General features: G+C 39.8%; 1 protein-coding gene across 1 annotated transcript in view; it reads right to left on the bottom strand.

Annotated features, from left to right (window-relative positions):
- Nucleotides 1-27,597, bottom strand: part of LOC126481474 (alpha-L-iduronidase) — a 247,787-nt gene that overhangs the window by 53,438 nt on the left and 166,752 nt on the right. Inside the window, exon 10 of the mRNA XM_050105252.1 lies at nucleotides 4,688-4,827. Coding sequence (XP_049961209.1) covers nucleotides 4,688-4,827 — 140 coding nt within the window. The remainder of the gene's footprint in view (nucleotides 1-4,687; nucleotides 4,828-27,597) is intronic.

Genomic DNA, 27,597 nt, shown 5'->3' with positions numbered 1-27,597 from the left:
GTGGCAAGTCACCAGTGGAACTCCTGCATGGACATTGCTCCATCTCCTGTGTCCACCCGAACTGATCTCTGTCTTGCTGCCTAGTTCTAAGTTTTGCCCTAAGCAACTGGTCTTGTATGGGCTCTTTGGCAGGCATTATGGATATGAATGTGGTATGATGTCTGAGGTGCTTTTGCAGTTCAATGGGGCTGCACTGGCAGCATCAAAACCAGCTTAGGCGTGTTACTTCTCAAGATACTGCAACTCCGTTTATGTTCATGGACCCAGATTGTTCCCAGGGCCTGTAGCAGCTGCTGTCAAGTATGCGGTTGTTACCTGCCATAGCATGGTAATCTCCTCAGCTGGGGACATCTATGGAGGCTGATCTGCAGCTGCCTCCTGTGCACAGCCGCAATAGTAACCTTGTGCCACAGCCAGCAGAGGAGTTGCCTCCAGTCATCCGGTTGGGCGCCTCAGAAAGTCTTATCACTGTCTTTGATGCCTCATCTGCATCAGTGCCCTTGTCTCCACCTACAAATGCTGGTGCACACCCTGTGGTTGGTTTTCGGGTCGGTGTTTCTGGCCATGTTCGGGGCAAATGTCAGATTGTGGGCAGGTGCTTGATGCCAATTATAGTCTCAGCTCTTGTCCTGCAATTGAGTTGGCATTCCATCCTCCTGCCTGCCATTGTGCTCCACATCCATACACTACACCCATGCATATTTTAAGGGAGAAAGACTGTCAATCACTGACTACATCACACTAGCTGTCACAAAGATGGTGCATATCCCTACAGCATTACTGATGGCACCAATCCAGACGAGCCTTGTCCCATGTGCCCTGAGAGTTCTGAGGTATCACTGCTGCATAGTATTTATGAAATATGGTCGCGGTACAAGTTCCTTCTTGGGTTCCAATTGGAGAAGAGTTCAAGTTCCACAGTCATCATGTCAATGCTCAGTCAAGATTATGTCAAACTTGTACATTCAGAGTGTTTATTTGCATCCAACAGACAAGTGTTTGTAGTAACTTCAGTTAGAACATTGTGAGTTTCATGCCTAAAGACTTGTCATATGACATAGTTCAATATCTTCAGCTGCTTCCTTGTTTATTTGAAAATCAAGGAGAATACATCATAAATTCACTGAATGCTTCTTGTATTGCTCTATTTATGCTCACTTTGGCTTCATTCAGCTTTTATTTGCCTACTACACTTTCACTTCATTTAAATCAGGACTAAGACTCTGCTTTTGCAGCAAGTTTCTAACAAAGGTATTGAACTGCAGTGGGTCTTCACCATCTCTCACAACCTTATTTAACACATAGTTGTTATAAGACACAGTGGTCCATTACTTTGTGTTTTATACATTTGTGATCCACATTTTTTTTTTTTTTTTCAGAGTGAAATATTGATGTTGAATACTTGTATCAGATCTCAACTGGCCTAATTCTACCTGTGCAACTGCCAGATCACAACTGAGTTTTAAGATAGCTTGTTCCCTCTCCATAACCATGGTATGATATGCACAGCTACTATAGTGCGAAAAGCTACTCACATTTTGAATCAAACTGCTTGCTTCACAGCATCAAGTATGAAAAAACTGAAACATTTCTATATACTCTCTTCTACAGTGTTGTGACGGTTTTTAGTTTAGAAAGATTATTTAGTGATGGATGTTCAACAATAAATTATGATTAAAAAGTTTCCAATTACAGATGACATTTTCCAAAAGTGAATCACCTAGTGCTACAGCACAGACTGAGACTAGGTTAAGTTGCACTTACTAATCAAATAGTTCCATTAAAACATAGTAACACAATTAGTTACTCTTTATCACCTGTGCAGAGTCTGTCCCATCTGCCTGTGACATCAGCATCCCACATGAGGGAACAGTGATGCAGGATGCCTTAATCACAGTGGGTGAAATCAGAGCAAATGTTTATGGTATGACAAAGGTTACTGTCAAAGACGAAAACACAGCCTCATGTCTTAGCCACTGGACATCAGGGCCCACTACCCAAGCACTGTGGATTGACAGCAGTGTCAGAGATCATAATCAACAAGCAGACTATTTTCCTACACCACTCACGTTATCAAAAATAGTCCCAGAAGAGCCATCCACCAATCGCCCTTATAAGCTGGTTCACCACTGGCCAGAAGGCCGTTCGACACAACACCCGGACTTGTAGGGATCTGCCAGCCCAACTGCAACATCCATGCATCTCACCTGCTGGTAGTCTAGCCCAGATCATCAGAAGTGGCAGCTTTGGACTGTGGCTCAAGAGTGTTGTGTAATGGTGGTCTGGCCTCTCTGGACAGCTTCATGGTAATGCTGTGCCGACCACTCTCTAGTAGTTTTCTTTCCTTTCCTTTGGTGGGCTTTCTCAAGTGAGAGACTTGTGTGGAAAAGATATAAGATCCAAAGTGGGATCCATACTTTGTTTCTTGCTTAAATTTTGTTTTGTTTCAACTACTTTGTCAACATCAGCTATGTTTTTGTTCATTGGTTTTTTCAATAAAAACAGATAGAGGGATATGATTCTCATTTTGTCTCTGCTGCTGCAGATACAGCCAGAATTCATTGAAGAAAAGCTCATAATTACTCTTTATATAATACTGCCTACTGTTTACTACAATTACTACAGCATGTAGTTTTGCCTTCACTGAAAAAGAGAGGAAAAAAAATTCTGTAGATATCTTGGTATCCAGTACTCTTACAAAGACAGCTGAAACTTATTGATTCACAATATGCAAAACATTTCTCTCGATTAAACACCATTGTTTAGATCAACCATTTACACATGTAAAAAAACTGTATTAAAAATGACACACACGGACAGTAGTTTAACTGCAACATTTATTTCTGCATGGAGCACTAATGAATATGACATTAAGTATAATACACACAGAAAATATATTCATGAAAAATTCTTCCTTAATTTAACATTGCTTTGAATTTTCTGGCTGTAGACTTGCATTTGGGATGAGCATTTGACATGCCATGCTGAAGCATCTAGCAGTAGAGAGTCAACATTTCAATCCTCTTTCAGTCCTGCAGTGTGACCGCATCACCAACATGTGCTGATGAAAATAACTATCATGTTCATCACTGACTGAAACTAGGTTATAGGAGAACCAGTCAAGATGTGAGATTAGGAGAAATTTTAAGGGACATCTTGCAACCCATTTGTCTGCACATAATATAAATCATGAATATGATATACTGAACATGGAACTAAGTAGCTTACAGTTTTTAAATAGTTACTACAGTCACGGGAAGATCATTTACATAGGTTAAGAACAAGAATAGACACAGTACACAAACTTGTGAGACTCCATATTTTATGTTAATTTATTCTGAGTTTAGTTTTATTCCTTTGATGCAGATGGCCAATGTGGTCTCTGCTTCCTTTTATGAGTGTGTGACTGTATCAGTGCAAGACAGATAGCATTAATGCCATAGAATTTCATTTGTTGAGTAGGATGCTATGGTCCATACAATAAAAGTGCATAGAAGGGTCATCAAATTGACAAACACAATAGACTTTGTTGGTTAGCTCTGTCAGAAATTAATGTTTGTAAGTCATATATGGATTTCTCTGTGGAGAATCTTTTACAACAAACAAAGTGAGAGGCAGATTACACGTCATGCAATGACAAATGAATCAAATTGTAGGTCATTGTGTCAAATATATTTTAACAGATGGGAAGGGGCAAACTGCTCTGTATTTAGAATTGATTTTCTTACCTCCATTTTTATAAACATGTTTTACTATTGTACATTTACATTTAAAAGGAAATGTGCCATGATTCACATGTTTTTAATATTCTGTTGTAAACATCACCAAAACCATAATAAACACCATGTGATTTTTGTAATTTGCTTAAGCTAGTTAGTGATGTATTGCAATGTCTGCAGGAGTAAATCTAATGTGTTTTTATTTGATTGTTTATTGTCAGTTACAATACAATGATAGTTGTTAGACTAGTACACAGGAGATAGCATCTGTGACACTAGATGTTAAGAGTTAAAAAACTATCTGGACTTGTTTCACATTGTAGAGATTTTTCCCTTATGATGGTGTCCATGGAACACAATGTATGAATGAATGAATAAATGGCTTGACTGTGGACATAGGTTATTTACATTCATGTTATCAAATATATCTTCTGGTGCTTTTTGTAGCAAACAATAACAAAGTTTTAATGGAACTATAAGATGACCACTACAATGATGCCAGGTTAACACAACTTTTATCATGAGTCCGTGACCACAACAAAAATATGGGATTCAATTTTATAGAATAAATGTTTTTGACAAGTTAGTATCTCCAGGTTAACATAGGACAATATTAACTTAGTGCCAATTAAAAGACAAAGTATTTCTCATTTGTCATATTTTTTCCAAGGTAACTGAATTACTAGACCCACAGAATAATGTTTAATATTAATAATCAAAGAATGGATACAGCTCCAGAAAAAAGTACAAATAATATATGAAGAGCCATAAAATTATACATCTGCCACCACAATTGTGTGTGTGTGTGTGTGTGTGTGTGTGTGTGTGTGTGTGTGTGTGTGTGTGTGTGTTTTGGAAAGGCTATTGTGGAACATGTGATTTTCAACAGAAACAACTGGTAAATTAAAACTAAGGAAGGATGATATTGACAACAACTAATAAGAAAAAAGAAAGCATAATTATATTACCTTCATTATAAGGAATATTATTTATCTTCAGTGTAAGATTGTTTATGGTGGGTGGTTCTGTTTTTATATCATCACTGTAGGTGATTAAAACTGAAGCACTCCACTGTGGTTCATAGTCAGTACTTGCTAGCAAAAAAACCCTATCAAAGAAAGAGAAAAACGAATGGTGATGTAAAACAGTAACAAAGCAGTTACTGGAATTCATAAGAAAAAATGCTAAATTTGGACAACTGCCTCGACATAACCACAAAAAGTCTAATTTTCAGTAACATGTGAAGCAATATATTTAAACTAAACATTTCTTGCAAAAATGTTATAAACATTTATAGATAGTGACAGGATTCTAAATGATGTTCCTTGCATGATTACAAGATAACAGTCACACTGCAAAGTGGTAATTACCTTCATTGTACTGCATGTTCTGTTCACACAATTAATAATACATAAATTGTCCAGCTTGATTTTGGGTTTCATTCAAGAACAGAGAGATATTAAGAGCTGTATCAATATTTATGAAACTCTAAACCTGATGACAGTATAATCATTATTGGACAATTTATTTGGACTATTCCAGTTTTTGTGACTCTTGTCAATAAGTTTAAAAATGCTGTTTTATTTCATAATTACATCAAGTCTCTTGTATCTACATCTTTAATTATACTCCACTGACTATCCTGTAGTGTGTGGTACCATTATAATTAGTCTCTTCCTTGTTTCCTTCATGAATGGCACCCAAGAAGAACAACTGTTGGTAAGCGTCTGTATCAGCTTTAATTTCTCTGATTTTCTCGCTGTACTAGTTTCTGGTTGGGAAGGAAGTAAAACAATTATCTGATTCTTCTTGGAAAGTATGCTCTTGCAATTTTAACAGCAATCCTCTCCATACTGCACAATGACTCTCTTCTAGCACCTGCCACCAGAGCCATATTGCTCTTGGGCTTTATGAATAGCCCACTGACAAAAGTTACTGCTATTCTTTAGGTGATTTTTGTTTGTATACATCCATAGTGAGGAGATCCTCCAGGAAGTAGAAGAAGTTGGACAAACAGGAATACACAATAACTATTTACAAAGAAAAATAAATATGCTAATGTACCTTCCACAGATCCCAAGCAAATGGTCCTCATGAATGTGGGACAAGATATAAATATATTGAACATATTTTTATTTAAAGGTAATAAATAACTTGTCACAAAACTTGCCGCCATGTATCATCAAATAGAAAAACCGTCTTACAACATTTATTCACAATGATTGCATTACTGAAGCGAATATACACAGAAGTCAGATTTCTGTTAATACTACACTACTTGGTACATGTGCCAAACTGTTGAGTAATACTCAGGAATTAGTGGAAGGATTTTTTTGTAAGTCACATGTTTCATAGATTATTTATCTTTCATTTGGACTCTTCTACCAAATTTCAGGTTCGCTTTTGCTATCCCTAGAACCAGTTTTATGTGGTTATTTCACTTTAGGTCACTTTGAACAATTTATCACAGATATTAATGCTCATATTGTTTTTATGTCATCCAAGACAACATTCAACAAAATGTAAATTGATGAGTGTGGGAAAAATAACATAATTTTTAATTTTTAATCATAGTTCTCCTGGGAGCACATAAACATGACTATTATATCTTAGAATTAATATTTTATGTTCACATTTTAATTTCAGAAACTTTTACCACTTCGGACGCTAAATGGTAGGGCAGATTTATTAGGTTATGCAGACAACATTGCAGTTCTAGCAGACTCAGAGGAAGAGATGGCAGAAACTGTAGAAGACCCAGCACAAAATGCAAGTAAGATCGGGTTACAGATTAATGCGGAAAAGACCGAGGTAATGGAGGCATCAAGAGAAGACCCTAATGACATCCCATTACAGGTAGGGATATGGAAATTTGCTAAAGTGGAAAATTTAAGTACCTCGATACATGGTTCAACAGGTAAAATAATTTAAAACAGAAAATAAACCAATGTATTGTGAATGGGTCTAAGACTTATTTCAGTCTAAAGCAGATAACGTCATCCAAGAATCCGTCAATTAAGATAAAACTTAAAGCATACAATGACGTGATAGTGCCAGTATTGTTGTATGGGACAGAAACCCTAAGCACAATGAAGAAAGCTTGTTGGTCTTCGAAAGAAACATTATGAGGAGGTCTTTGGACCTGTCCAGGAATGGAACTCTTGGAGATGTAGAAAAAAACCAAGGATTGTACAAGCTGATGAGGCAAGTGAACATCATTCAAAAACTGAAAGTGCGGAAATAGGCTTGGCAGGCCACATTGCTAGGAGACCAGACACCTCTTGGGCAAAAGCTGTACTTATGGGAAGACCTGATGGTACCCATCCAATTGGAAGTGATGGGAGGATGAGCTACAGAAAGACCTTTGCCAACTAGAAGTCCATGACAACTGGATCCAAAGTGCACAAAATTTCCTTCTATGGAGGAGAATTGTGAGGCCGGCACATTATCTACAGGGTCCCTGATCGCCAATTTGATTGATTGATTTACCACTTCATTTAAAAATCAGAGCTCGATTGACTCATGTTCTGGAGCAAGTGATGACAGTAATATAAATTGAAATAATGAAGTACACTACTACCACTTATGAGTAATAAGATACCATTAGTTTTATAAAAGTATCAATTTCTATTTTGGCAAACAATAATTTAAATGGCATTATGGTTCCTATACCAAATTTGGATAATACTGCTGCTGAAACAGTTTACCTTGTATCATGTGCTTCTTAAGCTCTTTGCAATGAAATAACTAAAACTAAAGATTCATCACAAATGGAATTACAGCTTATTGATGGCAGTCAGACCCACATGATAACTCCATACATGTGAGATTAATCACCAGGCCTTGGCACTTTCACTCCCTAAAACCTTTCTAGTGTAAAAGTAAAAACCTCTGTAATTAAGAACTGTTTTCCTGTCCCTAGAAGTGAGACCATTTGACCTCCCACCTCTACAGGTAAGAGTTACTTCCAGGAAATGCTGGGAAACAGCTTTCCTAAACAATCATTTTATTCAGGATTTAAATATAAACTGCTCAAAAACTGTTTTGCACCATCTGCACAAGTAGCATTGTGTTTTTTAGTGGAAACTTCTTTCTCAATATCTTTTTGACCACAAGAAATTGTTACATGCAGTCATCTGTGTAACTGAAGTAAATGTTAATCTGCATTCACAATGCAGCGCAATGTAAAGCATGCTGTGTCTCTGAATGTGAGTGGGACAATGCAACCTGTGTACACTGTTCATTGTGTCAAATACCTCCAAAGGTCACTTCAACTTTGGACATCATGCTCATTCTTATTTTACAGCAAGAGGGATTGGGATCACAAGAAATTGTCCACTGAATATGCCTACACAGTGACAACAGAATCATATATTCAACTAGCATCATGAGAAACATAACATTGTTGACCTGCCTCTTCATGGTTGCCCACAGCCAACATGAATGCCCGCTGACTGCTGTCTACAATTTATTGCTTAGTCGAGTGCAACTGAATGTGCCCTGTGCAGACACTGTGGACCAAGACACTATGCAAACATCTCTACACAATCAATTTGAACTCTATGCATCCAGTATGAAAAAAGCCATAACTTACAGCACTACAGTGTACAAGGAATGGGTACATGGGAAAACATGGAATGGGTCTTGGGACAGTGGCATATGCTTCTCTTCAGCAAAAGTGCAGAATTTGAAACTTCCTGGTACATTAAAACAGTGTGCCAGACAGAGACTCGAACTTGAGACCTTTGCCTTCCTTTTGTTGGTAAGTGCTCTATTGACTGGGCTACCCAAGCACAACTCAGGACCCATCCTCAAAGCTTTATTTCCATGAGTACCTCATACCCTACCATTAAAACTGTACAGAATCTCTCCTGTGAAAATTGCAGAACTAGCACACCAGGCCACAGCTAAGCCACGTCTCTGCCATAATCTTTCTTCCAGAATGGCTAGTTTTGCAAGTTTCACAGGAAAACTTACGTGAAGTTTGGAAGGTAGGAGATGAGGTATTGGCTGAAATAAAGCTGTGAGGATGGGTCCTGTGCTGTGTTTGGGTAGCTAAGTTGGTAGAACATTTGTCCATGAAAGGCAAATGACCCAAGTTTGAGTTTAAGTCCAGCACACAGTTTTAGTCTGTCAGGAGGTTGCATATCAGTACACACTCTACTACTGCAGGGTAAGAAATCCATTCTATAAGCGCAGAATTTGTCTGACACCTAATAATCTTTATAGAAGACTTTTGAAGTGGCCTGGTACCATTTCACACCCCAGGGTTGCAGTAGAAGGGTTCATCAGTATAAAGCATCAGCACACTGTGCCACCCTCATGAACACCTTCCTCCAGGAGGTAGGAATCAACTAAATGCAATAGCCTGCAGTGTCTGCTAACATGAACACAATTGAGAATGCCTGGGACCAGTTGAAATTTGCAGTGCTCTATCACGGAAACCTAGATGGGCTCAGGAAGGCTGCATTCAAAGAGTAGGGCAGGCAAGAAGAGCAATGTCTGAAATGCATTGAGACAGCATGTTAAGGAGACTCTGAGAATGTTTCAATACCGTGTTGGTCAACACAATGTATTGTATGTCGCCCAGCAGGAACTTTTGATTTCAGAGATGAAATAAGGTGTTCACTTTTGGAAATCCAAGAAGCTTCAGTCTTAAATCAGTAAATAGACAACAGCCATCTGTCCAGACACTTTTTGATGATAATGGAAAATGGAGGATGATACAGAAAAGGCCAAAATACTAAACATCTTTTTCCAAACTGCTTCAAAGAGGAAGATCACACAGTTAGTTCCTCCTTTAAATCATTACACAAATGTCAAAATGACAGGTATCAAAATAACTGACCATAGGAAAGAAAGTACCTGACATCAGTCAACAGAGGAAAGGCCACTGGACATGTTGGAATATCAGTTTGATGCTACATGAAGTATGCAAGGAACTTACCCCTCTTCTAGCAGCAGTGGATAATAGGTCTCTGGAGGAGTGAACTGTTAATAATGACTGGAAGAATGTACAGGTCACTCTCATTTTCAAGAAACCTCATTAACCAGATGCACAGAATTACAGACCTATATCTCTGACATTGCCCATTGTTGAATTTTGGAACATTTCTTTACGTTCATGTGTTATGACATTTCCGGAGAACGATAATCACCTCTGTAGGAATCAACATGGGTTCCAAAAGCAACAGTCATGTGAAATCTAACTTGCTGTGTTCGTACATGAGACCCAAAAATCAGTACATACAGGTGCAGAGGTAATGCCTAATGAACAAAATGTGAGTGTACAGAATATCAGACCATCCATTTGACAGGACTGAAGAGTTTTTAGCTAACAGAACACAGCATCTCATTCTCTATGGAGATGTCTTCAAACCTAAAAGTAACTTTGAATGCACCCAAAGGGAGTATTACAAGACTATAACTTTTCACTATGTGTATAAACAACCCAGTAGACAATATCAGAAGTTCCATGACACTTTTTGCAGATAATGATGTTGTATACAGAGAAGTCACAATTCTGGAAAACTGCAGTGAAATTCAGGAAGACCTGCAGAGAATCAACACTTGCTGCAGGGTGTGGCAGTTGCTCCTGAACATAGACAAGTGTGACACATTACAAATACAAAGGCAGAAAGACTAATTATTTTATGATTATATGATAGCAGAACAATCACTGGAAGCAGTTACTTTCACTGGATGCAATACTATCTAGGAGTATGCATTTGGAGTGATTTGAATCGCAACAACCACATAAAATTAACTGCTGGAAAGGCAGATGTCAAACTGAGATTTGTTGGAAGAATTCCCGGGAAATGTAATCCATCAACAAAAATGATGGCTTACAAAACATTCATTTGACCAATACTGCCTATCACTATGGGATCCATAACAGGTAGAACTGATAGCAGAAATAGGGAAGATCTAAAGAACAGTAGCACATTATATTACAGGTTCATTTAGTAAGTGCAAAAGCATGACAGAGATGCTGAGCCAACTCCAGTAGCATTCACTGCAAGATAGGTATTCTGCACCTTGGTGTGGTTTAAAGTTAAAGTTTCAAGAGAGTACATTCCTGGAAGAGTCAACCAATATATTGTTTTTTCCTATGTATATCTCATGAGAAGATTATGAAAATGAAATCAGAGATATTAGAGCCTGCACATAGGCATACCAGCAATTGTTCTTTCCATGAACTCCTCATGGGTGGATCAGAAGAAGGGGAAAGCAACATTGGTACACAAAGCACACTCTGCCAAACACCATGAGGTGGCTTGCAGAGTATAAATGTAGATGTAGATGTAGACTGACTTTATTTTTGGTTATCATTCTGTTTTTACTCCATAATAAAGAGTTTTCTGAACAGTTTGTATAAATGTTTACTGTTACACACTTCCAAATCTGGATAACAGGCATGTTCAGAAAGTAAGAGTACTGTGATCATAATGGACTATGGTTTTTTGTTCTTTTGGGGTTGGCAACACTGAGTGGTAAAGGGGAATCCCCTGACCACAGTGAGCAGAGCAGGAACATGGTAGTCTGCAAATTCATATTTTAGTGTCCAGTTGTGCGAAATACTTTGGTAAGAAATATTACCAAGCAGAAGGAATAACAGCTACTGAATTTTTTTGCACATCAAAATGGTTAACAGTCAAGGTGTTATGAACAGAATGAGTGTGTTAAAGTGATGTAGGGAGTATGGTGGAGGCAGAAAAAATCTTCATGGCAAACAGAGGAATGGAATGCCTTCCATTTTGGTTGATGAGTTGGTGAATAACATTGAAGAATCTGTTTGTGAAGACTGCCGATTGACAGTGGATAAAATTTCTGCAGTGTTTCCACAATTATCCAGAAACTTTCTTATATGAGGTACTCACAGAAATGCTGGGATAATCTAATTTTGCCTCAGGGGGACACCATCAATGAATAATGATATTGTGAGACACTAAAAAACTCAAAAGGGGATTCAAAACAAAAGGAGGGGAATGCAATGAGAGGACTGAGCTCGTTACATGACAATGTCCATTTTCACACAGCCTTAGCAGCCGAGATGCTCTTGAACTCATTTGGTTGGGATGCTCTGAACCACCCACCATATTTCCCTGGCTTGGTATCTTTGGATTATTATCTTTTCACTTCCCTGGAGGCACACAGGAGTGCAATTAAATTTTCAATCAACAAGCAGGTGAAGAAAGTGGTTCTGAAGTGGGGGAAGAAGCTGGCAGGTGAGTTCTTCGAGGAGGGCATAAAGAAGTTTGTGCCACAGCTCACCATACACACTGAATGGGATGCGGATCATGTGCAAAAATAGTCAACAAGTGAATCAACAATATCTTATAATTTTTAATACACTTTTTCTAAAAAGAATTATAATAATCTAGAACACTTTTGGAACAAGCCTCATACATTATAAGAGTGTGGCTATACCAAACACTTGATTACTTGTACATACCATGAGTAATGTTATGCATTGTGGACATTTTATAGGCCAAAAATACAAAACATTATTGTTTCTCTGCATGGTGACAATGCTTTAGGAAACAAAGACAAATTATTTGACAGGTGTCGACCTCTGAAGAAGGTGCAGTGTGCATTTAGGATGTCAAAGTGAAAAATAAATGTTCTTTTGTTAAAAGAAAACCTTAGTATTTTGAGTATGCAGAGAGCAGAAAGTCTTGAAGTGAGATTCAAAAGATTATAAAAGAGAAAGATATGATAGCATCCCATCATTCTGAGGACTACAAAATATTAAGAGAAATAAAGCTGCTGAATTTCTTGACACTGAGAAGTCTGTCAGGGAATTGATCAAACAAACCATTGATAAAGATATTCCTGCAGATTGACCATTCTTAAAAGAAAAAGCTCATGACATTGTCAAAACATGGGGCATATAGAATTTTTCAGCTAGCAGCAACTTGATAAATGGTTTGAAAAATGGTGTTTCTCGGTGTTTAAGGAAGCAGCTAAAGAAAACAAATCTGTGAATCATGGTAATTGTACTCAGTGGACTGAAGGTATACCAAGTTCTTTAAAAGAGTATAATGTATAAGGATGAGAGTGGTTTGGTTTTCATGAGTGTTCTCTATAAAACTTTTATGTTTTAAGAAGAATAGTTCCACAGAGATCTGGTTGTACTGTTAGATGCATGAAATGACTTATTGCATAAGCTAACTGTCCTTTTATTGTGTTCACCTAAGGAGTTGAATTCTCTACAAAGAAATAACAAGCTAATAGCTTGATGATACACAGTCTTCGTAAAGATAAAATGTATCTGAACTAAAAACTATTTCTTGCTGTTAAGATAAGAAAAACACAAGAACACTCATAAAAATCATAAGACTCTCTGATGGCTTGGAATAATTCACCATCGATACCAGTGCTCCTGGTGGCTGACATGGAAAGCTGATTGACAGCTGCACCACTATGATACTGATACATTCATGTGTACATGACTGGCATTGTACCGCATTACACTGCAACAGAGAGTGAAGCTTGGTCACTACATCAGCCCTTTTGGAGAAGTGGAGCATCATACAGATGGTATGCCGGAAAGTGTACTTGCCGTCCAGATCTTGTCAACAACAGTCATGTGATGGGTGGTGATGAAGTTGGTGCCAGTGTTGGTGTGATGCTAGTGGGTGAGGTCATGGGCCACTGGATGGTTGATAATTGTGTGAAATGTACACTGGTTATACCCTGTCTATAGTGACTGTTAGTAGGCTTGCCATTTAACAATATCTTGAAGGTGCATTCACCTCATTGCAATACCCTGTGAGGCCCAGTGTGTAGTGGTTGCAGCGAAGGCCTGATGCTGTCCATGTCAAGCATGACATTAATGCATATGGGTAGATCCTGATGCACATAGATATCAGTGTTGCCATATTTTGGAGCTTGGTGTGGGTGAAGTTGGGTGGCAAGTTCCCTCTGTCAAAGTATGAAATCACTATAATCGAGACCAGGTAACTGTGACAGTTGCACTTATTCGAACTATACTCGTAGGTGCAGGATTTCACAGTAAAGAATTTCTGCTGCAGACACTTATATGTCACGTTTACATGTCACCTGGAGACGCAGTAATATCATTGGTAATGCTCTCATCCAATCTGAATCTTGGCTCATGACTGCTGCTTTGAGTGAGCGATATCAGCTTTCATTCATACAATTACAAGCCAGGTGGTAACTGGTAGCCTGTGATCCCACAGAACTTTGTTAGTTGAGGGAACAGTTCTGACTCAAACTGGCGGCTGTGGTCTGTTGTTATGCACAGCAAACAACCAAAGCAAGAAATCCAACTTGACATGAAGGAGGGCCCCAATGTTTCTGCAAACATGTTATCCACTGGGGTTCCTTCAGGCCAACATGTAAGATGATTGATCATGGTAAGGATATATCATTGTCCTCTCAAAGGAGGTAGTGGATCCACAAAATCGATGTGGACATGAGTAAATCATGCATTAGTAATTGGAAAGTTCCCATCTGGCGCATGTACCCGATGGTTGATCTTGCTCCACTCGCATTTACACATATGCGGGCCCATTCATGGTAGTCTTCTTGTGTTCTCAGTCACACAAAGGGGTGGGAGGCTAGGTGAACTGTTGACCTGATGCCAGGATTACTTAAGTTGTACAGGTTGTGAAAGATGGGCTTGCAAAATGTTACCATCAAGGAGGCCTTTGTTATCCAGGTGAGAGATCACAGTATATTTTGGCATCAGCACGAGGCACACTGGGTAAGTGCATGGTGATGTGTACTTGTGTGCCTGGTCCACAAATCTTCTGTGATACCTACAGACTGAGTGCTGTTTGTGTCTGGATGTTAATGAGGGAGCAGAGGAACAACTTTTAGACATCCCGTGGTGCAGGTTTCTGTTGTCGCTGCTACCAAATCGGGATAGCAACTCATTAATTCACTTGGTAAAGGCCTCAACCTCAGCTGTCAGACTGTCATAAATCTGCCTGTGTGACCATTGTTGACATTAGGTAATGACATGTCACAGCCAGTGCACTAGTTGGGTTAGAGATCATTGTCGATGGTACTGGATTACTCGATGCTGCTGGCACCCTCTTACACAAATAATCAGAGCTATAGTGTTCACTATCCTGTCAGCCAAATCAGCCACTGCATCCAAAGGCATTTCCATCCATGATGTGGCATCAAATGGCTGTTCCACAACATGTGCAGAAGGATGTCCCACATGGCCCCAATGTTCACCTCGCTGCACCAATGCTGTAAATATTGGAAAGATTTCTCGTCTCCTATATCCTTCTGGGTTAACACTTCCCAGAGGCATTCCTCTTGTAATGCAAAAACCCATCACATCAATGCTAGTTTTACAAAATTATGAAAAGGATAGTTGCTACTCATCATATAGAGGAGATGCTGAGTCGCAGATAGGCACAACAAAAATGTCATAAAATAAACTTTTAACCAACAAGGGCTTCATCAGAAATAGATATCGCTCTCTCTCTCTCTCTCTACATACACACACACACACACACACACACACACATGCAAAAGCAGCAGTGCATGACGTGAGAGGCAACTGGGTGTGGGTAAGGAGGATGCTGGGGCAGGGAAGGGAGAGGTAGCAGGGTAGGGGTATGGAACAGTGAAGTGCCACTAGGGAGCATGCAGGGACGAGGTGAAGAGGGCATAGGGCAGCTAAGTGCAATCAGGAAGGTAGACAGTGGGCAGGGGAGAGGTGGGGGGTGGGGACAGGGGTAGCTGGAAAAGAGATAAGTAAAAAGACCATGAAACGGTGGAATAGAGGGCTGTGTAGTGCTGGAATGGGAACAGGGAAGGGGCTACATGGATGAGGACAATGACTAACAGAGGCTCAGGCCAGGAGGGTTACGGGAACTATAACACCCTAAATATGGAGCCCCTAATGACATCCGTTTCAACAGCAAAAGATACAAAATTTCGTTATCCTGACCTTGACGGTAGCTACTGGCAACAAAATAGTAACACTATTGAAAGTTTGACCAAAAGAAATACTAGGGAACTAACAACATCTATTCCATGGAAAGAACTAAATGAAAGACTATCAGATGATCACATAATTTACAAAGCATGAAACTCTAAATAAAGAATTCTAAGTATATGCTTTACAAATGTTAAAATCCAGATGCGATAAAGTGATCAGAGATAAAATTTATTGAAGAAAAGAGTTGTAGCCACATCAAGCTGTAAGTTGGCTGTGACTACAATGAAAAACTTCAATGGAGATGTTAATTCGCTCTCTTGTAGACATCGCAATAGAAGCACGCTTACTGATCGATATAAGATTGTTTCAGAACTATCTGGAATTTTAAAGTTTTTCAAGTATCGTCTTGATGTATTAGTCAAAGTTCTGAAGAAAGGTGATAGAACATTTATCGTTTAGCCAGACAACAGAACAGATATTATACATGAGGGAAAAGTAACTCGTGTGATACTTAATCAATTCTGGGACTTAGTCGTTGTGATCTATGATTGTCACGAACATTGAAGGACATAGAAATGTACCAGATGCTGACATAAACTCTACAAATAGACTTGAGTAGGAAACATATACACACAATCATGAAGAATTCACAGGTACACTGTGTTGTCAGAAGCTGTAGTCAATGTCAGAATTGCTGATGTAAATCATAGCCTCAATTACTTGAATGACAGATTGGTGTGCTTTCCAGTGCAGCAGTTAGATAATTCATTATGAATTTAATGATACATCAGTCACAGAAGCACTCATTGCTGGTAAGTCTGGTGGTATGAAGATTTCATTTTACATAGTTGTTAAACTTCTGATAAAATATAACATTCTCGTTTCATTTTTTTGCCAGTCATGTACATGGTTTCATGATTTCTTTTATTACTTTGTATTCTGCAGCTTTGCTAAGGATGGGAGACATGTAGATGTTATAATATCTACAACATTAAGTTTGACATAACTGTATCATACATGAAGAGACAAAGCCCAGGACTGACCATCAGATACAATGATGACACCAAGACCAAATGAGCTAACTCTGGGATGGCTGTAGTGGCCACTCATGCAAGTCACATGCTCATGTGAAAGGTTATGAATGCCATATGTTGGCAGCCAGGTTGGTTTAGGGCATGTGCAGGTAGAGACTAATTTTTGCTACCAGTGTCTTGTGCTGAATGAGATACCTTTACTTCTGTCCAAATAATTTTAATTTTCTAATGGGGTTAACTTTTAACTTCTTATAATAAGGGAGGGGACAGGGATGAGATAAATTTACAGTAGAGTAATTTAATTTATTTGTTTGTAGATGTAAAGACTCTATCCACTGACTATCATAGTAACACACAGCCTTGGATTACAAGCAAAATATTTACACAAACCTAAAGAAAATTAACTGAAAAAAGAAAAGCAACCACTATTTTTATGACAACTGCTCTGAGCACATGGATTTACAAGCATGCATGAATGTGAAGGCCATTTCTTTACCTGAAAATATCACCAGTAAGTTACAACTGGAGAACCAGAGTGTCATACAGTTTTAAATGTTACTACCACAAAGAAGTGGTCTGGCATATTCTGAGTGGCCAGGACAGGGACATTGACCTTGAGATAAATATTCTTCTTGCCTAGGAGAGTATAGTTGGCAGTTAGTGACATTACTATCAAGAATTGCCTAAAAGCTTCCTTTGGATTGATAGAGGCAACCAAGATTTAAAGCCATAAGAAATTAAGTCCACTGAGGAAGTGTCATCTAACTCATTTCTCCAAACTCAGAGTACACTTCAAGAACAATACTGTTGCAAAGTGTGTCATTATGTCCAAGGACACATATGGCAGTAATGACGAAAATGATCAAACAAATGAGTGTTTTGCTGAGGAAGAAATGCCCCTCCCAAAGAAGCAAGAAGCTATAAATTTGTTAGAGACAATCCACAGATTTTTTGGATTTTTGGTGCATACTGGTCACTCAGTACTTTTTAAAAGATATACAAGACTAACAAATATTTTCAAAGTACCACAACAGAAAAATGGACAGACTCCTTTAAGTAAGTATAATTTTTGCACTGTAATTTTGTTAGATAATTATGATGAAAGCCATTATTTCTTAATTATGTGCGCATTCCTTGTCCTACTTTCAATCTTTTCATTAATCTCTTTCAGTGAGATACATGGCTGTTAGAATGGCATGAGAGAAGACCTTTCTGAACCTATATAAGTAAGATATTGGGTAAGTGGGATGCTTCTATAAGCAACAAAATATTACTATTCCCTTCATCTCTTGCTTATACATGATTGACTGCATGCCATTAACAAAACCACACTTCAGAAGAAAACACTAATAAAGTGAGTGGATCCAACATGGTTGTATGGACTCTGGACTCAAACAGGAGTTTGGATGTCTTTCTGATCATCTTGATTGAGGTTCATACGGTATTATTAAATCACTTCAGGTGAATGCTGGGTTGGTTTCTCCACAAAAACCCCCAAAAATTTCTTTCTGGTCCTTTGTGAGGCATTCCAGTGCTCTGCATCTTATGACATCAATCTCTTCAATGCATTAAACTGTAATCCTTCTTTCTTCCTACCAGAAATTTGAAAGTAACATCAACAGCATGCAACACAGGAATCAAATTATATCTGAAGAGGATGAAAATCAGATATTGTATCCTGTAAGGCTCAGCACATGATCTGTCTATCTGCTTTCAACTCACAAAATTTAATTAAATATCAGAGCACAGTCAGAAACAATGAAGTACAATTATAGTAAGGGACACTAAATAAAGTTTACATATTGCAAACATTTTTTGCTATGCAGTTCATGTGGAAAACATTGTTTTATGTAGTTCCTGTGGAAATATTACTGGTTGGTTTGTAAGAATTACAATTTTATTTATGTAAAATCAGAAGTATTTTGCTAATGATGCTTACTTGACAGAATAAGAGCTTGAAAATTAAATATCAAAATCCAATGGTTAACATTTAAAATTTTTGCTCATTTAAAAATATAAATCACAATGTATGTTTCATGGAAGGGCATATTTATCACTGTACCATGTGTAGGGGATTTCTTTCCATTTGAATCACATATGTAATGTATACTGAAGAACAGCTTAAATGCCTCTGTGCAAGCTGTAATTAGTCCCCAATAAATGATACATAGAAAGCTGAAGTGTGTTTCTACACTATGTGATCAAAAGTATCCGGACACATGGCTGAAAATGACTTCATGATGTCCTCCATCGGTAATGCTGGAATTCAGTATGGTGTTGGCCCACACTTAGCCTTGGTGACAGCTTTTGTTCTCACAGGCATACGTTCAATCAGGTGCTGGAGGGTTTTTTGGAGAATGGCAGCACATTCTTCACGGAGTGCTGCACTGAGGAGAGGCATCGATGTCAGCTGGTGAGGCCTGGCACTAAGTCGACATTCCAAAACATCCCAAAGGTGTTCTATAGGATTCAGGTCAGGACTCTGTGCAGGCCAGTCCATTACTGGGATGTTATTGTCATGTAACCACTCTGCCACAGGTTGTGTATTATGAACAGGTGCTCAATCGTGATAAAAATTGCAATCACCATCCCCTACTTGTTCTTCGATAGTGGGATGCAAGAAGGTGTTTAAAACATCAATGTAGGCCTGTGCTCTGTTAGTGCCACACAAAAAAAACAAAGAGTGCAAGCCCCTTCCATGAAAAACATGGCCACACCATAACTCCAGCACCTCCAAATTTTACTGTTGGCACTACACACGCTGGCAGATGACATTCACCGGGCATTCATCATACCTACACCTTGACATCTGATTGCCACATTATGTACCATGATTCAGCACTCCACACAATGTTTTTCCACATGTTCAATCATCCAATGTTTACGCTTCTTACACCAAGCGAGACATCATTTGGCATTTACCGGTGTAATATGTGGCTTATGAGCAGCCGCTTGACCATGAAATTCAAGTTTCTCACCTGCTTAACTGTCATAGTACTTGGAGTGGATCCTGATGCAGTTTGGAATTCCTGTGTGATTGTCTGGATAGATGTCTGCCTATTACACATTACGACCCTTTTCAACTGTTGGCGGTCTCCATCAGTCACTAGACAAGGTTGACCTGTATGCTTTGGTGCTGTACATGTCCCTTCACATTTCCACTTCACTATCACATTGGAAACAGTGGACCTAGGGATGCTTAGGAGTGCAGGAATCTTGCATTCAGACGTGTGACACCCAATCACTTGACCACGTTCGAAGTATGTGAGTTCTGCGGAGCACTCCATTCTGCTTTCTCACAATGTCTAATGACTGCTGAGGTCGCTGATATGGAGTACCTGGCAGTAGGTGGCAGCACAAAGCACCTAATATGAAAAAAATGTATGTTTTTGGGGGTGTCCAGATACTTTTGGTCACATAGTGTAGCTTCTTCACTTATTGCTGGTCTTTGAAAAGTTGTAAATAGTCTTTAATTGGGTAATTGATGTCTGTCATCAACTGTTCACATCTCAGGTTTTTTATCATTACTGTGTGCTCTCTTATGAGCCAAGCAAAACTGTGGTCATACATGCACATCTTCTTTGTATACATTCAGTATCTACTGATAGTCCTAAATGGGATGGGTCTCAAGACTTTTGAGTAATATTCCAAGATGGGACACACACATACTTTGTAAGCAGTCTCAAGACTTTTGAGTAATATTCCAAGATGGGACACACACATACTTTGTAAGCAGTCTCCTTTGTAGGCTGACAGCATTTTCATAGTATCCTGTCAATGTACTACAGTCCTACCTGTACAGGGTACAGGTTTTACCTATGACTGGCCCTATATAATCATTGCATTTCAGACCCACTCAAATGGTTACACCCAGGTATTTGTATAGTTTGCCTGATACCAATCATTATACTACATTTTTCCCTTTCCAGAGGTGTACAGTTTTACACGTCTATACATTTCATGCAAGTTAGCCCTCTTTCTACCACTATGAAATCTTATCAAGAACTGATTGGATATAAGTGCAACTTTTTCTGATGGTAATTCATTATAGACAGCTATATCATCAGCAAAAAGTCTGAGGTTACCATTAATAGTATCTGCCATGTCATTAACATACAACATGAACTACAAGAATCCAGATACACTTTCTTGGGATCACACCTGCATTTCTCTATGCAAGATGGCATGCTGTGTCCTCCCCATAAAGAAGTCCTCAACAAACCACATATCTCACTTGATTTCGCAAGTAATGGTATTTTGGTAAATAAATGTTTGTGTGGTACTGAATCAACTGTTTTCTGGAAGTAAAAAAGTACAGTATCCATCTGGCTGCCTTGATCCATGGCTTTCAGGAAATCAAGTGATAAAAGTGCAGGTTGGTTTTTACATGACCAGGGTTTTTGGGATCAGTGTTGGGAAACATAGTTGAGGTCATTCACTTCACAATACCTCATTATGTTTGAGCTCAGATTATGTTATACGACATACGGACATTAATGAGACTGAATTTTAGTACTGAGAATAACTTCTGATGTTCTTCTTGCAGATGGGTGCGAGCCGTACTTTCATCCAACTGCTAGACACAAGTTCTTATTTGAGGATCTAATGTATATTATGGTTAAAATGGGAGCTAACTTAGCCACAGGGAGCACCTGACAGGGATTCCACTGGGCACTGGAGCCTTCTTCAATTTTAGCTGTTTCTCAAGCGTACTGACACTAATATTTATACCACTCATCTTTGCAGTGGTGAAAGAACGCAACTGGGTCACTACTTCTATATCTTCCTTTGTAAAGGAACATTTGAAAGTGGAGTTTGATGTTCCTGCTTTTGCTTCACTGCATTCAGTTTTGGTCCCTGTCTCATCCTTGAGTCTGGACACTCTATTTGGTACCACTGACAGCCTTTACAAATGACTATAATTTCTTAGGTTTTTGAAAGAAATCTTTTGATTCTCTTCTTCTACAGTAGTTATTCAAGGCTTTGGACATTACCCTCTTGAGAGCTAAACAAGTTTCATGCAGGATCTCTTGATTTATAGCTCTCTGATTTGTTTCACACGTATTATGCAACTATCATTGTTCATTATGAGTTTCTTTACAGTGTCTGTATACTATGGAGAGTTCTTCTGATTATGAACTCTTCTACTAATTACAAATTATCTAGTGCACAGGCAGCCAATCTTTTAAATTTGCACCAGCTGCTGTGGCCAAGTGGTTCTAGGCGCTTCAGTCTGGAACTGCGCAACCGCTACGGTCGCAGGTTCGAATCCTGCCTCGGGCATGGATGTGTGTGATGTCCTTAGGTTAGTTCGATTTAAGTAGTTCCAAGTTCTAGGGAACTGCTGATCTCAGATATTAAGTCCCATAATTGTCAGAGCCATTTGAACCACTTTAAATTTGCACCACATTTCTTCTCTATACTACTGCCCAGAAGTAAATGTTTAGAATTCCTCTTTGGGATATGACACAACTGCTACTTTATCTAACTTACTAAACATGTAACAATACCAGAGAAGGTAAGTTGCTACTCACCATATAGTGGAGATGCTGAGTTGCGATAGGCACAATAAAAAGATTCACGCACTCATAGCTTTCGGCCATTAAGGCCTTTGTCACCATGTCACTAAACATATAAATCTTCCCACTTGTTTTAGCTGCCCTTTGTACTTTTTTACTCATTCCTGCTGCAGCTGTCTCGTGGTCACTGACACCTTTTTCAATATGGGCAGCCTCAAAGAGGGCAGAGCTATTTGTTACCATTATGTCTAATATACATGGTGATTCAAAAAGAATACCACAACTTTAAAAATGTGTATTTAATGAAAGAAACATAATATAACCTTCTGTTATACATCATTACAAAGAGTATTTAAAAAGTTTTTTTTCACTCAAAAACAAGTTCAGAGATGTTCAATATGGCCCCCTCCAGACACTTGAGCAATATCAACCCGATACTCCAACTCGTTCCACACTCTCTGTAGCATATCAGGCGTAACAGTTTGGATAGCTGCTGTTAATTCTCGTTTCAAATCATCAATGGTGGCTGGGAGAGGTGGCCGAACACCATATCCTTAACATAGCCCCATAAGAAAAAATCGCAGGGGGTAAGATCAGGGCTTCTTGGAGGCCAGTGATGAAGTGCTCTGTCACGGGCTGCCTGGCGGCCGATCCATCGCCTTGGGTAGTTGACATTCAGGTAGTTACGGACAGATAAGTGCCAATGTGGTGGCGCTCCATCCTGCTGAAATATGAATTGTTGTGCTTCTTGTTCGAGCTGAGGGAACAGCCAATTCTCTAACATCTCCAGATACTGTAGTCCAGTTACAGTAGCACCTTCAAAGAAAAAGGGACCAAAAACTTTATTGGCTGAAATGGCACAGAAAACTCTTTATACCAACGTTTAATACACCACCTATCAGGAGGTTTAACACCATACTTCGTTCAAAATGCACGCTGAACAACTGTCGTCGATTCACTTCTGCCGTACTCAATAACACAAAAAGCTTTCTGTTGAGCGGTCGCCATCTTAGCATCAACTGACGCTGACGCCTAGTCAACAGCGCCTCAAGCGAACAAATGTACAACTAAATGAAACTTTATAGCTCCCTTAATTCGCCGACAGATAGTGCTTAGCTCTGCCTTTTGTCGTTGCAGAGTTTTAAATTCCTAAAGTTGTGGTATTCTTTTTCAATCACCCTGTATTTCCATCATGCATGAGCTTCCAAACTGTTTGTTCTAATTATTTTTCAGAGAGGACATTGACTAATGTTTTGCAGGATGTCTTGTCATGTCCACCACTTGCAAAACTGTATTTACCCCAAACAAAGGCTGGGTAACTAAAGACTTCCATGATGGTGTGATTTGGAAACATTCGCACTAGTGAACTGAAGATTTATCTGAAGTTTTCAGTTTCATCTGGATGTGCGTGTGTTGGCTGATAGAAAGATCCAATTAAAAGTTTATAGCCATCCTTTGTATTGAGTCTTGACCATAGAATTTCACAGGCAGCTTCAGTTTATATCTCATTGTATTTGAGTTTCTTGTGTACTGTAAAATAATATAGCATCTCCCCACTTTACATTAGCCCATCATATTGTTATATACTTAGAATTCCCCCAAAAATCTCACTGCTGTCAATATTGGGTTTTAGACAGCTTCCTGTACCTAGCCAGCCTTGAGCAGCCGCTGGTGAAGTATCAGTGCAGCAGTAGTGCAGCAGCAGTGCAGTAGCGAGTCACATATTCAGCTTTCATATTTCTTTTGTAGTTTGATTCTTAATTTATTTCTGAATATTTGTGCACTTGCATATTTAATTACATAAAATCCTTGTGTATTCTCGTATTTGAGAGGAGTTATATTGCTTATTAATAGCTGTAAAGTATAAATTTGCGGAGTCATTAGTCAGTTGTTTGTTTTGGACAGCCAGTGCTTTCTGTTTATTTCGTAGAGTCAGTTAGCAGCAGACAGAGGCCAGTGCTGTTTCATCTGTGCTTGCAGAGTGATGTGTGCGAGCAGCAGCAGCAGAAACTAGTCATATATTCAGTTTTTCATATTAGTTCTGCAGGTTTAATTCAAATTACTTTGTGTGTTTGTGTGCTTATGTGGTGAAATTTATCGGATCTTCACACATTTTCGAATTAGAAAGGGGTAGTATCAAATTTTAATAACAGTAGAATGTAACATTGCGTAGGCAGTTCTCATTTGTACTAAGACAGGGTAGGACCGCATTATAATATCTGTATAGTGGCGTAGTCGTGGTCATTTGATTGCTTGGTTCGTAAGTAGTTGTTCATATATCGCAGCTCAATCTGGTGCTGGTGACGCAACTGTGCAGTCACATATTGCTGTTTTATTTGTCACAACTCTATACACCCAGATATTAGCAGTAGGATGGATAGGGTGTGTGTGTGCTGTGTGCGGGCGCAGGAGGAACTGGCCATTGTTCGCGAGCAGCTGAGCGTGCTGTTGGCCACGGTCAGCCGCCTTCAGGCTGCTGCCTCAAGGTGCAGCAACGGCGGAGGGTCTGGCGTGTCACTTGCGACACCCCAGGTGTCGCTTGCTGTGTCCGCTGACTCAGCCGCCGAGGCACCTTCTAGTGTACCCGGCGCACTGGGGCCGCCCTCACCTCAGGGTGAGTGGCAGACTGCAACGCGTTTGCGTCGGTTGAGGCAGAGGGTCAATGTGGAGGCTGGCTGGCTGGCCTCGCCCGTTCATCCTGTCAGTGGGCAGGCAACCGCTCCTTCAGCTGGGCCCGAGCAGGTGCACAGGGGCAAAGGCTTGCTGGTTATTGGGAGCTCCAATGTTAGGCGGATGATGGAGCCCCTTACGGAAATAGCGTACAGGGCTGGAAATAATTCCAACGTGCACTCGGTTTGTCTGCCAGGGGCCTCATCCATGATGTGAAGGCGGCCTTGCCTGTGGCTATCGAGCGTACGGGGTGCAGTCGTCTGCAAGTTGTTGCTCACGTCGGCACTAATGATGTCTGTCGCTTGGGTTCTGAGGCAATCCTCAGTTCGTACAGGTGGCTGGCAATTTGGTGAAGACCACTGGCCTTGTATGCGGGGTGCAAGCAGAGCTCTCTATTTGCAGCATCGTTTCCAGAGTGGATCAAGGTCCTTTGGTTTGGAGCCGAGTGGAGGGTCTCAACCAGAGGCTTCGTCGATTCTGTGACAGTCTTGGCTGCAGATTCCTAGACTTGCGCTATTGGGTGGGGAATTGTAGGACGCCCCTAGATAGGTCAGGGGTGCACTACACAAAGGCAGTGGCTACTTGGGTAGCAGAGTACTTGTGGCGTGCACATGGCTTTTTTTTAGGCTAGGCAGTAGTGCGAGGTGTCCTGATGAACACTCACCAGTCGAAATGCAGGCAGGGAAATCAGGACGCGCTCAGTGTAAAGACACTTCAGCTATCAAGATATTAGCAGTAAATTTTCAGAGTGCTCGGAATAAAGTTCCTAAAATTACTGCCTGCCAGGAAGCGTGTGGCGTGCAAATTATTCTCGGGATTGAGACCTGGCTGAACCCTGAGATAGGAAGTTCTGAAATATTTAGTGAGGGTCAGAATGTGTATTGGAAAGACAGATTCGACACCGTAGGAGGTGGTGTCTTCATTGCAGTTGACAAAAATATTGTGTCTACTGAGGTCGAGGTAGAGTGTAATTGTGAACTAATCTGGACACGTTTAACAGGGCTAGAAGAAATAAAGTTAATTGTTGGGTGTTATTACCAGTCACCAGGTTCCACCATGACAGTTCTAGAATCATTCAAAGGGAGTCTACACTCTGTATCGCAGAAGTACCCGAATCATGCTATATTAGTCGGAGGCGACTCCAACCTACTTAGTATAGACTGGGATGTCTATGGATACATTACAGGTGGTACAGACAAGCCGTCGTGTGAATTACTTTTGAAAAAATTATCTGAAAACTGTCTTGAGCAGCTAAATCGACAGCCAACATGTAATGGAAATATATTAGATCTGGTAACCATGAACAGATCAGACCTCATCGACGGTGTCAGTGTTGAGACAGAGATTAGTGATCATGATGTTGTCATTACAACTATGGTTAAGAAAGTTAAAAAGTCAGTCAATAAGGCTAGGAGAGTATTCTTACTAGAAAGAGCAGATAAGCAGTTGTTAGCATCCCACTTAGTAAATGAATCGACTCCATTTACTTCTGGTACGATGGATGTGGAAGAATTATGGGAAAATTTTAAACACATTGTAAATTATGCACTGGACAAGTATGTGCTGAATAAGTGGGTTACAAACAGAAAAGACCCACTGTGGTTTAACAGTGCAATTCGGAGAATGCTCAGGAAGCAAAGACAGTTGTACTCGCGCTACAAGAAAGATCAGGAGAATGAGGACAGTCAAAAGTTAGTAGAGATCCATGCTGCTGTAAAAAGAGCAATGCGCAAAGCATACAACCACTACCACCATCATACGTTAGCAAAGATCTTGCTGAAAACCCAAGGAAATTCTGGTCTTACATAAAATCACCAAGCGGGTCGAAGGCTTCCATCCAGTCACTCACTGATCAGTATGGCCTGGCAACGGAAGACAGCAAAACGAAAGATGAAATTTTAAATTTAGCATTTGTGAAATCTTTCAAGCAGGAGTATCGTACAAGCATATCGCCGTTTGAGTCTTGTACGGTTTTCCGTATGGAGGACACAATGGTAGATATCCCTGTGGTTGTGAAGCAGCTGAATGGGTTGAAAATAAATAAATCACCAGGTCCTGATGGGATTCCAATTCGGTTTTACAGAGAGTACTCTACTGCATTGGCTCCTTACTTAGCTTGCATTTATCGTGAATCTTGCCCAACATCAAGTCCCAAGCGACTGGGAAAAAGCTCAGGTGATACCTGTATATAAGAAGGGCAGAAGGACGGATCCTCAAAATTACAGACCAATATCCTTAACATTGGTTTGTTGCAGGATTCTCGAACATATTCTCAGTTCAAATTTAATGAATTTCCTTGAGACAGAGAAATTGCTGTCCATGCATCAGCACGGGTTTAGAAAGCATCACTCCTGTGAAACGCAACTCGCCCTTTTTTCACATGATATGGATGAAGGGTATCAGACGGATGCCATGTTCCTTGACTTCCGGAAAGCGTTCGACTCGGTGCCCCATTGCAGACTCCTAAGGTACGAGCATATGGGATTGGTTCCCAAATATGTGAGTGGCTCGAAGACTTCTTAAGTAATAGAACCCAGTACATTGTCCTCGATGGTGAGTGTTCATCGGATGTGAGGGTATCATCTGGAGTGCCACAGGGAAGTGTGGTAGGTCTGTTGTTGTTTTCTATCTCCACAAATGATCTTTTGGATAGGGTGGATAGCAATGTGTGGCTGTCTGCTGATGATGCTGTGGTGTACGGGAAGGTGTCGTCGTTGAGTGACTGT

The sequence above is a fragment of the Schistocerca serialis genome, chromosome 5, assembly GCF_023864345.2.
Source record: "Schistocerca serialis cubense isolate TAMUIC-IGC-003099 chromosome 5, iqSchSeri2.2, whole genome shotgun sequence".
In the NCBI taxonomy this organism is placed as follows: Eukaryota; Metazoa; Arthropoda; class Insecta; order Orthoptera; family Acrididae; genus Schistocerca; species Schistocerca serialis.
The sequence above is the reverse complement of the archived record's forward strand: the minus strand, read 5'-3'. Positions and strand labels throughout refer to the sequence as shown.